Source organism: Mesoplodon bidens (assembly GCF_964165515.1).
Source record: "Mesoplodon bidens genome assembly, chromosome: 19".
NCBI lineage: Eukaryota > Metazoa > Chordata > Mammalia > Artiodactyla > Ziphiidae > Mesoplodon > Mesoplodon bidens.
The window spans coordinates 9,881,473-9,899,252 of NC_138179.1; the positions used below are offsets into that span (position 1 = coordinate 9,881,473).

Here is a 17,780-nt window from a genome sequence, read left to right on the forward strand (position 1 = left end):
GTCTGGGCTACTCCTGTCTGTTTGTTGGTCTATTCCTGGGAAGCTCATCACTATAGGGGTCCTGGCACCTTCCCAGTCTGTCCCATACTATAATCCATAAACTGATCTCATTAAAAAAAAAATTAAACAAAAAGACAGGTATTAATGGGTAAATATCTAATTACTTATAAAAAATTTTATGGAGAAAAAAATAATCACACTATATAGCTCAGCTATGAGGAGTATATATAATCATAATAACATAAACAATGAACACTGATTAAAGCAAATTCTAAGACAGCTGTATCAGGAAAACAGGAGGATTGGAAATATATATGTAGATGACAGCCATAAGTGGTGAGAGAAGGCTGGGGACTGGGTTTTTCTTAGCTAACTACAGAACTAATTTACTCTAAATTGTATTTTTATAATCCCGATAAAATTAAAATTTGAAAGAACGGTGCTATCCATGTTCTCACAAGAGTTTACAGCCTGGTGAAAAAGGAGGCCAAGCAGCTGTGAGAACACTACAGCATCTGTACAAAGACCGCGATGAACACGTGTTATATCATTGTTCTACTGTCTTTTTGCAGACACTGACTGGAAGAAGCAGTCAGCTGCCAGGTATCAAGTTTGAAGGAGTATACTGGGAAAATGTTTCTAAGCAACTGACACAGAAGAAATGAAAAACAAGGATATCAAAGTCAGAGAAAACTCAGAGAAAATTCATTTAGACATTTGTTAAGGTTTTCGTTTTATTTAAATAGAGGGGATCAATTCTCTTTTCTTTTTAAGGAATATAATTATATGATATAAATAAACTCAAGAGAAGCTCCCAACGGGGGCAAGCTAAGCTTTACTTTGTGTCATATTGATAAGTTGAATTCACAAAGGCTTTTACAACCAACATTATTAGTACAGCTGAAAAAAATTTCTAAGTTCAAATTTCTAGCAGGTATCTAAGGTATAACCTATTTTACATTTTAAGAGGGAACAGTGTCTTTCAATAATGTTTCAAAAAGACTATAAGCCAATAAGTAGTCTGACGATGATTTTAATGAAAAGTTTTTGTACTAAATGTTACATTACAGTTTTGGCGGCTAGGTTTGATTTATCCATCCTACATTGATATCAAACTAGCCAAAATAGCTAAAACTCACACTGCTTTCAAAATTTCATTTCCTAAACCCCCATTTTTTCTTTACTGATTTTATGGTCTGGAGTACTAGAAAAGTACTAATTTTTCCTGCATGAGCTCTTGAATTTAAACATTATATTTGCATAACCTTTAAATGCCAATCAATCTTTACCTGGCTTTATCTGGATCTTTATGGTCTAAGCTTGTTGTAGTTAAGATCTGATTCTTTTTGTTCATACTAGGACAAGAGCAGAACGGAAGCTGAAATCTAAAGTAGCCCACCACTTCAAGCTAGTCATTAGTTTCACCTTGCACTAGCAGACATTAAATAGAGCTGCTCATAGTGGGGGGGGGGGGGCGGGAACTTCACCTCTTTTCAAGTTTTTGCTTATCTTCTCCATTGGGCAATACCAACTAATGAGAAAATAGCCATTATTATGACATCCTTGCAAGAAAAGAATCCATGGGGAAAACATGGAGAATCAATAGTTGACTACAGATGGAAACTGCTTTATTACATTCTGCTTAGATAGAAAATTTTTAAGATTGTTTTTTATAATGTCACGTTTGTAAAAATGAAAACTTGCTAGTCCTAATATCATATCAATACTTTTGAGGGAGGGGTTTGGACTAAGATTCAATTTCTTTTATGAGGGTTCCTATTTGGGGTGTTCATTTCACTGAATGTGAAATGGAAATGCAAATAGGGAAGTCAACTGACATTTATTTATTTACTGTTTCCTTTTGGTTTTAAGAGTAGGAAATTTGCCCTCATTTCTATGACCCAAATTCCCTTTCCTAATTCTAAAGTAAAGCATTCTCGCACCCATGCTGACTGTCCTCAAATATTTGGCTTGAGGCTCTGTGGGCCAACAGGAGGTTAGATTTCAATGAAAAGAGAAGAGATGTAAATTTCAGTTAGTTAGTTTCTTTTAGGATTCTGTGCTGGAAAAGCCCCTTAACACCTTAGTCTCATTATAGCAACAGAGCCAATTCCTTCTGCACAGAAATCCTTGTTTTGTTCTTCTAGACTGAGCCAAGTTATACTGTGACTCACTCATTGTCACTCTAAATCATTACACCCTTTGCTGAGAGAGAAGCAGTCAACTGCTGAGGCAGCAAGGTAGTTAGTCCACTGGCAAGCAGGCTTGGTGCACTGGTATTTAAACTGTTGGAGAATGTTACTTTTAACTCTAAGTAATTTTATTGTTGATGTCTCACCATAAGTACTAGTATCCCACACTGGTATTTCCAGGAGATTGAGCAATGGGATCCCACCTGTCTTGACTGGAAAGTGGAAGGTTGAAATTTTTTGCTCATCATTTGAAACATATTTTATAGTCTCATTCATACTATTCTATCATTTCAAGTTCTCGACAGAAGGGGATAGCAATCCTCTTTGTTGCATCTTCTGACTGTCGGTCACAGTGCATCTTTCCCTCTTGTTTTTTTTTTTGGTTAAATTGTGAGCTGAATTTCAGTAGAGATTTTCTTCTCAGATGGGAGTCCTTCCTGATGGCCTTAAAGTTCAAAACCATTGCATAAAGGCCGTTTTGCATTTGCTTCTGCCAGGTATCCTGGGTTTCACCAGTTCTGGTCTAATTTTACATTAATTTACTGGTTTGGAGAACTCTTCACATACACAGTGTAAATTCGGGCCCTGGATTTCTCACAAGAGGTCACCCAGAACCCAGGTCAAAGAGAACTCTCTCATCACTTGCCCCTGTGGAAATGTTTTTCTAGTTCCCCTTTCATTGAGGGACTTGCCCTTCCAGGGTCTCAGCTTTGTGCAGGGATCAGTTACAGTTCCCCATCTCAGGTCAGCCCAAGGTGGTCTCTTCTGTCCCTGTGAGCATTAAAACCCTCAACTTCTTGGGCTTATATCTGTATTTTATCCCTTGAGGGTTGCTACAGCTTCAGCTTACATGCTTACTACTCTGGCTTCATGTTGCTTGAACCCCAGAAGGCTTATATTTCAAAGAGAAATTCAAAGTGGCGAAAACGAAACAATACTCTAAGCTAGGACCTTAAGCATTCTAAAAATTCAATATTTTCAAGATGGAGAGGCTCTTATAAACTTCATAAAGTTCTGAGCTCCTCTAAGATGCTGCTATACTTACCACACACTTATCATATTTAAATCCAGATAACCCAACTATTTATGGCTGTGTGTTCAAAGACGACCTCCACACAGCTCTACTGAAATCTATGCTTGTGACATTCAAATTCCCTATGAAAGTCTTAAGAAAAAAAAAAGTTTGTACATAACACCTTGAAACGTTTGTTTGTTGAGTAAAAAGAAAATAACTTTGTGTCAATGCGTGACTTCTGTGCGTATTTTTAATGAAAAATAAAAGTTTTCTCCACAGATTTATTTCAAACCCTATTCCGTGACCATATCTAATATAAGAAAGAGAGGGGTTGCTTTACAGATAAAATTGGCAAGACATAAACCTGTACCCCCTGAGTGAAGTAAAAGTCTAACCTGCAGGTTGTTCAGAGGCTCCATCTTCATGACTGGGCCCAAGGTGTTGAGAGGCAGGGAGACATCAATGCTCTGGTTTGGCATCAGTGGTGTATGGATGGCCAGAGGAGTGCTGGGGATGACACCAAAGCTAGGAGAGAGGATGAAGAAATCCCAGAGGTTAATCAGGAGGCAGGATTTAGTCACGTCTTTAGGTTTCAATGGCTTTTTACTCCATTTGAAGGAAACATAAGGAATAGCAGGCACTGAAGTTCCCAATTCTAATTTGCTGTAACACTAGTTACAACATAACGTCTTTTTTCCATTAAGAAGATTTGAGGAAGGAGAAAACATTCATAAGCACAGAACTGGTTTGCTAATGCTCTGATTCTGAAAGTTTCTTATGTTTATCATGCCACTAGAGGGACAGGTTTGATAAGCATCTTTTTCTTATACACCTTCCTTTAGATAATCTTTGGGAGAAAGAACACTTAAGAATACCCACCCTGTAAAGTATAATGATATTATTTCACTTGCTTGATAACCTGCCTGATCAGACCAGAGGATGATTTACTGGTAACTCTCATTTTCTTTCTTCTTTATTTACTTATACAGGATGCAATCATTGGGAAAGAGCCAGTCTAAGTAAAGCAGAGATGATTGGCTTAAACATTCCAAACAACACCCTAAAGGATAAGCTGTAGACTCAAATCTGGCCACTTTCTTCGCCTAAGGCAGGTAGTGAGTACCCACCAGTTTGACTTCTCAGAGAAGCCTGCCTAATAATAATACAAGAATAGTAAAGAGATGGGAAAAGCCTGAGTCTGAAGTTACAAAAAAAAACCCAAAAATATATGAGGGAAGACAGACATGTCTTACGTCTCAGAAACATAAGAATAAAATTTTTAAAAGATGGAGCAAAAAGGGAAAAGTAGGCCCATAGGTATAATAAATAAACAACTTAATGATATAAATTTATAAATGAATTTATGTTCTAATGAGCCTCAGGAAGGAAGATGGGATTTTAATATTTATAAAATAATTATTGAGTTTATATAGGTAGTATCAATTTCAAGAGTCACAGACTAGCAGAAGAAACATTTTCCTTTTTGTAGATAAACTACACTTTAGAGTCCCAAATGCAATAAAGAAATGATTTTGAGTAGACACATCACTCATTTTGGTATCAACATTTATGAATCAAAAAACCCTTTTGTCCTTTTGATCTTGCTCTCATTATTTATCTATGTGGAAAACCATAAGGAATCTAAGAAAAAGGCTACTAGAACTAATAAGTAAGTTTAATGAGGTTTCAAGATACAAGTTCAATGTACAAAAATCAGTTGTATTTCTATATACTAGCAACAACCAAAAACTAAAATATGCTTCTTACTATAACATCAAAACTATAAAGCACTTAAATGTGACAAAAGATGTGCAAGATCTGCACATGAAAAATTATAAAACACTGCAGAGAGAAGTTAAAGATGACCTAGATAAATGGGGAGATATGCTATGCTAATGGATTAGAAGACTCAATATTGTTTGATGTCAATTCTTCCTCAAACTGATCTGCACATTCACTGCACTCTCAAGCAAAATTCCAGCAGGCAAAAGACCTAGAATTGCCAAAACAATTTTTGAAAAAGAGCATACAGAGTAGGAGGGTTTATACTATCTGACTTCAAGACTTACTACGGAAAAGAAGTTTACTTTGACTCTTACTTTACACATATTATCTCACCAAAAGTACCTCAAAATGAATTCTAAAAGGTAAAGGTAGGAGCTAAATCTATTAACACTTCTATTAAAAAACATTAAAAAAATTGTAACTGTGGGTCAGGCAAAGATTTGTTACACAGAACACAAAAAGCAAAAGACATAAAAGGGAAATAATTATAAACTAAACTTCATTTAAATAAAAAACTAGGGCTTCCCTGGTGGCGCAGTGGTTAAGAATCCTCCTGCCAATGCAGGGGACACGGGTTCGAGCCCTGGTCCGATGAGATCCCACATGCTGCGGAGCAACTAAGCCCATGAGCCACAACTACTGAGCCTGCGCTCTAGAGCCTGAGAGCCACAACTACTGAGCCCACATGCCACAACTACTGAAGCCCGCGCGCCTAGAGCCCGTGCTCCGCAACAAGAGAAGCCACTGCAATGAGTAGCCCGCACACCTCAACGAAGAGTAGTAGTCTCTGCTCACAGCAACTAGAGAAAGCCGGCACGCAGCAACGAAGACCCCATGCAGCCAAAAAAAAAAAAAAAAGTGTATATGTGTCAATTGCAATCTCCCTAAAAATAAAAAATAAATAAAACAAAAAATAAAAAACTTGTTCTTTGAAAAACACCGTTAAGAAAATAAGGCAAGCCACAGACTGGGAGAAAATATTTGCAAGACATATCTGACAAAGGACTTGTATCCAGAATATATAAAAAACTTTATTACTTGAAAATAAGACAATCAATTAAAAAGAAAAAAAGAATAAGGAACAGGGCCTCCCTGGTGGCGCAGTGGTTGAGAGTCCGCCTGCCGATGCAGGGGATACGGGTTCGTGCCCCGGTCTGGGAGGATCCCATATGCCGCGGAGCGGCTGGGCCCGTGAGCCATGGCCGCTGGGCCTGCGCATCCGGAGCCTGTGCTCCGCAACGGGAGAGGCCACAACAGTGAGAGGCCCGCATACCGCAAAAAGAAAAAAAAAAAAAAAAAAAAGAATAAGGAACGATCTGAGCAGATACTTCACCAAAGAAGATATAAGAATGGTCAATAAGATTATGAAAAGAATGCTCAATATCACTAGTCATTAGGGCAATTCAAGTTAAAATGAGATACTACTATACATGTATAAGCATGGCTGGCATTGGTAAGAGTATGGAACAGCTGGAACATTCACACTTATTACCATATGACCCAGCAATACCACTGCTAGGTATTTATCCAGGAAAAATGAAAACATATATCCACACAAAGACCTGTACGTGAATATTCACAGGCGCTTTAGTCATAAAAGATAAAACTGGAAACAATCCCCAGTTCCACCAACTGGTGAAAGTGTAAACAAATCATGGTAAAAGCATCGATGTAGTACTACTCAATAAAACAGAACAGACTGCTGAAACATCTCAAAGCATTATGCTAAGTGAAAGAAACCAAATGTAAAAGACTCCATACGTGATTTCATTTACAAAACATTATAGAAAAGGTATGATTATAATGGCAAAGACGGTTTTCTTATTCCATATGGATGAGTTTTCCCAGCAAAATTCCCTAGGGCTTCCAGTGTTGAAGCTGACCACTGAACAGATGTGCAAGAGCCTCCACTCACTCTACATCAAACATCTGCCAACACGAGAGTTTTTACCCACTGCTAAATAGAACACTCTCTTGTTGGACACAAAGTACACTGCTGACTCAGGATCGAGCTGGGGAACTCAGATTTCTTACCTATTCTTGTTAAACTGAATTGCAAAGTCTGTCATGTGCTGCAGAGCTTTGTTGGTGAAGTTCATTTCCATATAGATGTGTCCTTGGCGGTGAGTAAATGTTCCCGAAATCTCCAGGCCCTTAGCCTTTACTGCAGGCAGCCAGACCTGAAACACAGTATAAAGCCCAATGAAACCAGACAGGATGCTTCTGAATAAAGATGAAATTAAGATTTCACTTCCTTAGGCAACTAAGGTGACTTTTTTTTTGCTGTACGCGGGCCTCTCACTGTTGTGGCCTCTCCCGTTGCAGAGCACAGGCTCCAGACGCGCAGGCCCAGCAGCCATGGCTCACGGGCCCAGCCACTCTCCACCGCACGCGGGATCCTCCCGGATCGGGGCACGAACCCGTGCCCCCTGCATCGGCAGACGGACTCTCAACCACTGCGCCACCAGGGAAGCCCTCTTACGTATATATATATATATATTTTTTTCTTTTTGCGGTATGCGGGCCTCTCACTGTTGTGGCCTCTCCCGTTGCGGAGCACAGGCTCCGGACGCGCAGGCCCAGCGGCCATGGCTCACGGGCCCAGCCGCTCCGCGGCATATGGGATCCTCCCAGACCGGGGCACGAACCCGTATCCCCTGCATCGGCAGGCGGACTCTCAACCACTGCGCCACCAGGGAGGCCCTCTTACGTATATTTTTAACTCTCGTTATAGTCTCTGGGAAATAGTAAGTATTCAGATGTCGTTTAAGTAATCTGAATGCCTATTTTCTCTATATAATTCATTCGTGACCCACCTCTGGCCCCAGAATCTGTGATACTCCTGGAGTGTACCAGTTTACATATATATATATATATATATAAACCAACAGGAATTCATGAACTGTCCTGACTAAAGACAGAATACCCATTAGTCAGTGGGTGGCTAGTAAACATGAGAATATACTCAACCACATTACAGGAAAAAAAGGAAAAAGAAAAGAAGAAAATGACACTATTTAATAGTACAAGATACTATTTTTCATCTATCAGAGGGTCAAAAATTCAGAAAGTCAGTAATACTCAGTGAAGGAGAATATAAGGAATCTGGCACTATTACATTCTGCTTTGGAGAACATAATTTGATGCCACCTTTTTGGAGGGTAAGTTGGTAATGTCTCTTTTTTTAAAAAATAATTTATTGTTTTATTTTTGTCTGCATTGGGTCTTAGTTGCAGCACACAGGATCTTCGTTGAGGCAAGCAGGATCTTTTTGTTGCTGCACGGGCTCTTCACTGTGGCATGTGGGCTTCTGTCTAGTTGTGGTGTGTTGATTTCTCTCTCTCGTTGTGGCACACAGGCTCCAGAGCGCATGGGCTCTGTAGTTTGTGGCACATGGGCTCTCTAGTTGAGATGCGTGGGCTCAGTAGTTGTTGCATGCAGGCTCAGTAGTTGTGGTGCGTGGGATTAGTTGCCCAGTGGCATATGGGATCCTAGTTCCCCAACCAAGGATCGAACCTGCGACCCCTGCATTGAAAGGCGGATTCTTTACCACTGGACCACAGGGCAAGTCCCTGTAATGTCTTTTTTTTTTTTTTTTTTTTCGGTACGCGGGCCTCTCACTGCTGTGGCCTCTCCCGCTGCGGAGCACAGGCTCCGGACGCGCAGGCTCAGAGGCCATGGCTCACGGGCCTAGTGGCTCCGCGGCATGTGGGATCCCCCCGGACCGGGGCACGAACCCGTGCCCCCTGCATCAGCAGGCGGACTCTCAACCACTGCTCCACCAGGGAAGCCCCTGTAATGTCTATTTTTAAATGCTTAAATGATCAAGTACATTCCAAGTTTATCCTATAGATATGCTTACAAAAATATACCATGATACACATAAACAAGAATGTTCATGGTAACATCATAATAACAAAAAAGGGGGTGGGGATAGGACTAGATGAATAACCTAAATGTCCATCACCAGGAGAAAGATTAAATACGTTGTGGTACACATCAATAAAGTGGATACAGCCATTCATAAGACTGTGGTAGAGAAAAAACAAGGTGCAAAACAGTATATCCCACTGACAGTATTTAAAGGATACAAACATACAGGTATACGCATGATCTTTCTTTCTTCTGAGAGGACACAGAAAAAGTTAACAGTGGCTACTTATGGGGAAGTGGGGACAGAGGGAACCTTAATTTTCCACCTGATCTTTCTACATTATTTAAATTTGTCATTTCTAGGTATTACTGTAATGTTAGTAAACAAGTACGTTAGATAACCTCTTAATCAATTAAAAGTCTGTGGGGATAATAGCCAACGCAGTAACCTTACAACAAAGCTACTAAGTTGTGCCAAAACACTATAGCTCAGTTTTGAATCATATTTCTGGTTACTCTATGTAATGGGTGTGTACACAAAGACAAGACTCATGGGATGGACAACTGGTTTACTAACTGCAGCAGGGATCCCCCACACTGAGCTGGATGAGCAGGCAGAGAATTCAGAAAGCAACCAGGCATGCTGCCCCTCAGAAAGGCAAAATTAAAAGAAACCTAGCTTAGCCTGGAAGGCACTATTCCCAAGGGCCGAAATATGCTTCACTTACAGGGAGTTTCCCCTTCCCCTTTTGAATTTCAGTCTGAGCAGGACATCAAGTGAGGCTGAGACTAGAGGGACACCAATGACACTAACCTAAATCAAAACTCTAAAAAGGTGTAGTAAAATGCATGAAAACCAAATCTGAGCAATGGCACTCTAGAATCCATATGCGGTACCAATGGAAGAAGGAGAGTGGAACGAATGCAAAGTAAAATGTTACTTCTCTATTACGTCTTTTTCCTCCTGCTGTTGCTCTGTACATCAGATCTACACTAGACGGACTTTAGTGTTGACAAGCTAGGCAATATTTCTAAACTAGAGAACAAATACTAAATGCTTAGTATTTCCAATTTTAAGTCTAATTATACAAATGGTTACTAAGGATGCTATGGTGCTTCTTATTGCTAGGTTTGAGGCCACCTTTCATCTTCTTCGTAAATCCTCTAGAAACAGAGCCCCAACCTTGGATTTATTATCAGTGAGAGTAACACAAATGTCAGATGCTAAATAAATAATTCAGGTACTGTCCACTAAGAAAGTGTTGTTTTACTTACAGCCTTAGGAGCCACATATCCACCAGGTGCCATGCCTATCCCCGTGGAGAGTTCAAACAGGTCATTCAGACCACTGCTGACCACAGCAGGAGTAGGTGAAGGAGCAAAGGTTGCAGGCACTGATGATGGGATGAAGGACTGTCCCACCTGCAGGGAATAAAAGGGAAGGGGAGCAGGGAGACCAGGAAGAACTGATTAATAGTCCTTAAAATGTTGCCATATATTTTAATAGTATTGATAAATCAATAAGAACACACCATAATTACAATATTCTTAGGCGTTTAATTAGTATATTCTTTGTCCTTCAAATCATCATGGTTATTTTTTCATCATTGAAAAGATACACACACTCTTTAGAAGTTCTATCAAGAGAGTAATCAGTAGGATCAGGAACACAGTGATCCAAAGTTTTTTTCTGTTTGTTTCCAATTTTAGCTTCCATGATTCTGTGCAAAAGGCCTACAGGTACCCTAATGAAGGGGGAATCTGTTTCTATAGAAAGAAGGAGAAGCATCCAACTTAGACAGCAGTTCCATTTCCACTTGGGCCCAGGCAAGTCTTATTTCCCCATTTAGGCATAAATGTCTAGTAGGAGACTCTCCTGGGGGAGATGGATACTCACACCCCCCTAACTCACGTACGAGGAGAGTCTCACTCTGAGTCCAGCTGACGCTCAAGCTCTTTCTAGACGACAGAAAAGAGTATTCTCTCGTCAAGATGGGAGGTTCCATTTCCTTTAGCCCTTTAATGTCAGGAAGACAAAGAACTCTGTAGACACCAGAGCGCCAATCCCTAAAGAGACCCCTACACCACATGTGGTGTATGGTCCCAAAGATTCCAAGTAACCCTACGCTACTTTCTACTCTTCATACACTGCTACAGAGGTTCTGGTGTACAGGGCTAGATAGCAGCAGTGGCTGGTCTGAGAACGTGTGCATAGGAAAAGCATCAAACAGGGGGCAGTGCATCCCATGGTGAAAAAAACCGATGGCACTTACTGCCGGACTTCCTCCAATGCCCCCGCCAAGGTCACTGCCAAGCTGAAAGAGAGAAAGGAGAGAGAGGAGAGAAAGGTAGAGTTCATTTAGCTAAGTACTAGATGCCCATACAGAATCTGTAAATTGCTCTACCAAGTTGTGGGGAATACATGCTATTCAACTTGACTCCCAAAGCCTAAAGAAATTCTAGATTGCAAAGAAATATAACCTAGGGGAACTGAGTAGGGGAAGTGATGGTGTGTGGGAGTTTTGAGAAAACGTGGAAAGAAGATGGAGCTGGGACATCTCAGGGATGTTTCAGATCCAATCTTTCCACTGGGGTACATAGGCACAAACCCAAACAGGATTTAAAGAGTTTACATATTCCAAGAAGCTATATCTCTAAGTCGTAATGTTCTGAATATGTTTTATTTTTTCTTTAAAAGGAAATTTAAGGGGGGGGGAGAAAAAGAAAAACTAAAATATGTTTTGTACTACAAAACTTGCCGCCCCACTGAGAAAGTGGGAACCAAACCAGTAGTGAGCTGAAATTTCAAGCTTCAAAAATTATAGCTTGAACAAGAGTGATTTTTAGAGTTTAGCTAGAACTTTCCTAAGAAAGTAAACGGCTGGGTTAGGAAGATATCCTATCTGGGTAGGAAATGCAAAGGCGTGCAATTCTTCAAATCTCTCCCACAGTCAATACAGCTAAGGAGAAATGCTGTGATTTATCTGGAGTAGATCATTTAAAAGGATGCTAACTATTGGAGAATTAGACTAATGCAATTAGCTAGGTGACAGGAAAATAATTCCACATGGTCTTACTTTCCTGTCAGGGCTCTGATATAATTCACCCTGAATTCCAGGACAAAAGCATTAAAGAAGAACTGAAGCTGAAAATAGCTAGCATGAAAAAACATAAAACACACATACCCACAACTAATGCTGCTGGTCAGAAAGCAAACAACACGTTTTTGTGCTACGATTCTATACTGCTACTTCCCTAGTTCTCACTGTGTAGCTAACATTCCCCTCTGAATCACCGAATGCCTTGTCTGCTTTACAAAACACTGTTTCCTTTATTGTCTGTCATTTAGTGGTAGGAACTTGGAGAGCTCTAGGCTGTGGTTGTGTTAAAAAAAACAACTGTATTTGTCTTCACGATTTGAGAGAGGGGATTTATTACCTTCTCAATGGACAGATATATAAAACTGGGTTGCCAAAATCTCAAAAATAATATATATACTGAAAAATAATGGGACTTATTTCCACCACGACAGAACAAAAACCCCAGGCGTTTCATAACTGGCATGAATAAGCATGCTCTGCACTAAGCTACAGAACACTCCAAACCTCAAAGAACCAACATTTGCCAAGTCTGGTTCCTGAAGACTATTTACTGGTTGGACGTGGGGCGAGAAATCACAGGTGTACAGATAAAAAGGTCATCACAACCAAGAGTTCGAATAACTGGAAAAGAATGACAGCAAATAGAAAAGGTATTACACACCTACCTTCTCCCTGTTTCTAGAATAACACACATCCATAGCATGACATCTGAAAAGCATGGGATTCCTTTTATTCAAACACACACTCACATTTGCTGGACACAAGGTACTATGGGGACTATAAACATGCCGGGCAATGAGGGGAAAACAATAGATGAGCAAGATCCAGGCTTTGCAAACTGGCAAAAAAACAAAACACAAATGCAAAAACCATACAGAATACACTAAAGCAAAAAAAGAAAGTTCTGAATAGAAGAGCCTCCTTTTGGCTGAAGGATAATGAAAAGAAGCTTCAAAGACATGGTAGTGTGAAATTATAGAATGCAAAAATGGGGGAGGTTATTTCTCAAATAACCTGAACAAAGGCTGAAGAAGTAGGAATAAAAGCATGATCAAGAAGGATGAGTAGGGACTTCCCTGGTGGTCCAGTGGCTAAGGCTCCGCGCTCCCAATGCAGGGGATCCAGGTTCGATCCCTGGTCAGGGAACTAGATCCCGCATGCCGCAACTAAAGATCTCGCACACCGTAACTAAAAGATTCCCTCATGCCGCAACGAAGATCCCACATGCCACAACAAAGATCCCGCATGTGGCAATGAAGATCCTGTGTAGCCAAATAAATAAATAAATAAATATTTAAAAAAAAAAAAGAAGAAGAAGAAGGAGTAGTCTAATTAGACTGGAGCACAGGGTAGATATGTGTTAAAAAAAAAAAGTGAGAGAAAATAAGTTTGCAAAGGCAAACTGATTATGGTAAGTCTTTAGTTTTCAATTCCTCCATCACAAAAACCTGGAGGTTTCTTAGAGTAAGATTCAATCTTTCTAAGATTACTAATAACTACTTCAATTGTGTTCTATTAACTATGGTTTCCAACCTTAGATACACAATGGAATAAACCACCTGCGTGTGTATAACTGTGGGGAGGAGGGGGATTTTAGGAAGTACTGATGCCCGAGTCTCAATCCCAGCCATAGTGATTTAATTGTTCTGAGTTGTAGCCTGGACATCAGAATTTTAAAAAGCTGCCCTAGTGATTCTAATGTACAGACAAGGTTGAAAACCGTTGCCTTAGAGAATTAACTATGATCTGGAATCAGACAAGAATATACGTTCAGGAATTACTTTGGCGCTAACTCCTAAATTGAAAAGGAAGCTAGAACTTAAGAAGAAAGAAAACCCCATTTATTTATTTTTTATTAATTAATTAATTAATTTTTGGCTGTGTTGGGTCTTCGTTGTGGTGCGCGGGCTTCTCATTGTGGTGGCTTCTCTTGTTGTGGAGCACAGGCTCTAGGCACACGGGCTTCAGTAGTTGTGGCTCACAGGCTCTAGAGCGCAGGCTCAGTAGTTGTGGTGCACGGGCTTAGTTGCTCTGCGGTATGTGGGATCTTCCCAGGCCAGGGCTCGAACCTGTGTCCCCTGCACTGGCGGGAGAATTCTTTTTTTTTTTCTTTTTGCGGTATGCGGGCCTCTCACTGTTGTGGCCTCTCCCGTTGCGGAGCACAGGCTCCGGATGCGCAGGCCCAGCGGCCATGGCTCACGGGCCCAGCCACTCCGCGGCATATGGGATCCTCCCAGACCGGGGCACGAACCCGTATCCCCTGCATCGGCAGGCGGACTCTCAACCACTGCGCCACCAGGGAGGCCCATGGCGGGAGAATTCTTAACCACTGTGCCACCAGGGAAGTCAAAGAAAAACCCTTTCTACGGAAGGGAATGATGCACAATGTCTCACTTGTCCTGATGCTGGTTTTTATTTAGTTTTATGACTTTCTGATGGGCTTACACATCCTCCCCCCAGCCACTCTCCTCCCTTCTGGCCTATCTCAAAACTGAAGCTTGAAAGAGATGGAATTCTTTATGGACCTTGTTGGCACTCGATGGCAAGAAAGAAAAAACACACTGGAAGAGAAATGGCAGTATTATCAAATACGCTACATTCAATAAAAGGCATTGAGAAAAGGCACTCACTAGTGGTGTTATTTCCAAAGGAAATAAAGCCCATTTATAGGCCTTATTTTCTTAGATTGCATTCTTATTATACTTGAGTATTATATGAATATTTTCTTAGCTGGACAGGATCTAAATGTACTCCCCCGCCTCCTTCCCAACATGCTGCTTGTCAATTTTATTCAAAAACATGTCAGAGAAACTGAAAAGTAATTCTGATACTCCTTTGTTTATGTTCAGCTTATCAAATACAACTAAGCTACAACCCAGAGTCAAGAACTCTTGATCTTACAGAGACAGAATCCAAAGGGTGTTAGAGACATGTAGCCAGAAATATAAAGGTTCACATAACCATGCTATGTCCAGAGAGCAAAAGGAAAGGCCAATTTCAATATGTTTTCTAACTAGCAAAACTATAGCTTACTCAGACTTTATTTAGCATCTTTCCTTTTGACTGAAAACTTTCTCAGGGAGGTTATCGTCTTCCTCTCTGAAAATATGACACAGGGGACAGCACAGTGCTGGGCAAGAGTGACTAACAGGGAGATGGCAGCAAGGATGGGAGCCGGTTCCCCAGTGAGGGCCTCTCCTATCTACAGCAACAAGCAGGATGATGCAGATATTAATTGAGGAGGCGGGGGGCGGGGGGAGGCTAGAAAGCTGAACAAAACACAGCAATGTCGTCATGTTGGCCTGAACTAGCCACTAACCATTTCAGTTCAGTTGCTGATATCATCTGGAGTCAGACAAGATTGATCTGTTTGGTAATACTTACTGATCAGGTAGGGCACAAAATCAGTCAAACTGGACTTGTAAAAATTCAGTGCTATCTGTTATCCAGTAAGCTGGGAGAGGTGAGTGAAAAGTGCCAGAGGCATAAGGCATGGCTTTAATCTCAATCTTAGGTATCTAACTACCGTGTACGTTTTAAGTGTCTGTTGGAGCTGTCCATTTCCCCTTAATCCCAGGACTGCCTTAATGAGCCTGCTCTTTTCTCCATGAAGGAAATAATGTCAACTATAGACCAACTAAATCAGGATAGAGGAAGATGAAGGAGAGGTGCCAATTTCAGGAAAAGAACACTTCAAATGCTGAAAATTGAGCAGAATTTTCCTACAGGTCCATAGCTGATACCCAAGTCTCAAATTTCTGCTAGTGGTAAAGCTTCCCCAGACCCCAATCTAAATCACATTAAACAGCACCAAGAATAACATTAACATTTCGCTACTGCCACAGGGTGGGTGCTTTCTCATGCCTGAAGTAGTGCTGAAATAGGTTCAGTTCATGTTGAACTAGGGAGATGTGTCGCTGCACTGTTCATTCAGTAATTGGATGGAAAGTAGTGATTTCATGGTGACTTATTTTACGGGCTAAAGAGATTTCAGCACGGTTGCATGAGCTCTGCTGCAGAGCCAGGTTGAGTCAAAAGTTTCAGAGCTGAGTCTGCATACCAAAAGGAAATACCTTCATCCAATGGCAACATGCTACAAAAGCAGAAGTACAGAGAAAGAACTCACGACTGAGGTTATGTAAGGGACCAAGTCTGCCTGACTCCAAGAAAAGGAAAAGTCCTTTTTTTTTTTTTTTTTGGCGGTACACGGGCCTCTCACTGTTGTGGCCTCTCCCGTTGCGGAGCACAGGCTCCGGACGCGCAGGCTCAGCGGCCATGGCTCACGGGCCCAGCCGCTCCGCGGCATGTGGGATCTTCCCGGACCGGGGAGCTAACCCGTGTCCCCTGCATCGGCAGGCGGACTCTCAAACACTGCGCCACCAGGGAAGCCCAGGAAAAGTCTTGACATGGCCACCAAGCAGACCGAAAACAAAACAAGAAGAACAACAACAAAAAACCCACATGGGATTTCCCTGGTGGCACAGTGGTTAAGAATCTGCCTGCCAACGCAAGGGACACGGGTTCAATCCCTGGTCTGGGAAGATCCCACATGCCATGGAGCAACTAAGTACGTGTGCCACAACTACTGAGCCTGCACTCTACAGCCCGCGAGCTACAACTACTGAGCCCAAGTGCCACAACTACTGAAGCCCGCACGCCTGGAGCCCGTGCTCTGCAACAGGAGAAGCCACTGCAGTGAGAAGCCCGCGTACTACAACGAAGAGTAGCCCCCACTCGCCACAACTAGAGATAGTCCCTGCGCAGCAACCAAGACCCAATGCAGCCAAAAATAAATAAACAAGTAAAAATAAAATTAAATGCAAAAACCCAAAACCCCCACAAATGCTCACAATCACTGCTCTGGGTTAGCCCCTTTGAGATCCATCTGACCAGTCTAAAATATACCTGTCTGCTTCTGAAACTGGAGCTGAGTATCTGAAGACATTCTCTTAATTAGAGGTGTAGATCTTAAGCTCACACATTTCTTTGCTCCTGTCTAGAATTATCTCCTCCTTTATTTGACACTTTCCAGAACTGATTTAATTGAAGGGAGTCTAAGGAATGCTTCAGGTCATATAGCTTACCGATAGCTCTGCTGGTTAGGAGTCAAAACACAATGATGTAAAAATAGTACACAATGATTCCAATCACAAACAAAACTTATACCAAAATCCTACTGGTGTCAAAAACATCAGCCTGTGTTTTTCCTATTAGTTTTTAGATTTTAGAAGGCACACACTATCTTCTAGGTAAAAGTATGGTTTTCCAGCTGTTGGGCTACAAATTTTAATTTAATCTTCAAAAAGCTATTTAGAAAAGCACCATAAACTATAACTGATCAAATTGGTGAAAAGAGTCTGTAACCATGCAAAAGCTATTAGACAAACTCATGGTGAGAACAGACTTGATGTGGAATAGCATAAATGAGTTGAGATCATACAAAACCATCAGAAGACTCCTTAACTTGAAGGAAAAAAAGTCTTACATCAACGGAAAAATAGGGAGATATAATAGATTACTTCCTGAGATGGGACAGGGAATAGAATGTGACAGAAAGTCCTTAGAATGGCCACTGTTGGTCTCTTAGGTCAGATATAACTCAATGTTCAATGCAGTAAAAATCCACAGGAGAAGCTCTGCATCCTGTCTCATTGCATCCGGCAATTACTTTGCAGCAATTACTACCTATGTACTTGTTTGTCATTCGTCTCCCCTCACTAGAATGTATGTTTGTAAGGACTCGCCACAACTATATTCCCAGTACGTAGAATAGAGCCTGACAAGGAATAAGCACTCAAATATTTACTGAGTGAA

The 17,780-nt window shown here is 41.1% G+C and overlaps 1 protein-coding gene across 3 annotated transcripts in view; it reads right to left on the reverse strand.

Annotated features, from left to right (window-relative positions):
* Positions 1–17,780, reverse strand: part of AP2B1 (adaptor related protein complex 2 subunit beta 1) — a 123,003-nt gene that overhangs the window by 36,823 nt on the left and 68,400 nt on the right. For 2 of the 3 annotated variants that reach the window (XM_081218433.1, XM_081218432.1), the window contains 4 exons: positions 11,139–11,180; positions 10,141–10,287; positions 7,027–7,172; positions 3,603–3,732 (listed from right to left, as the gene is read on the reverse strand). In XM_081218433.1, coding sequence (XP_081074559.1) covers positions 3,603–3,732; positions 7,027–7,172; positions 10,141–10,287; positions 11,139–11,180 — 465 coding nt within the window. The remainder of the gene's footprint in view (positions 1–3,602; positions 3,733–7,026; positions 7,173–10,140; positions 10,288–11,138; positions 11,181–17,780) is intronic. The other variant, XM_081218434.1, reaches the window with a different exon arrangement.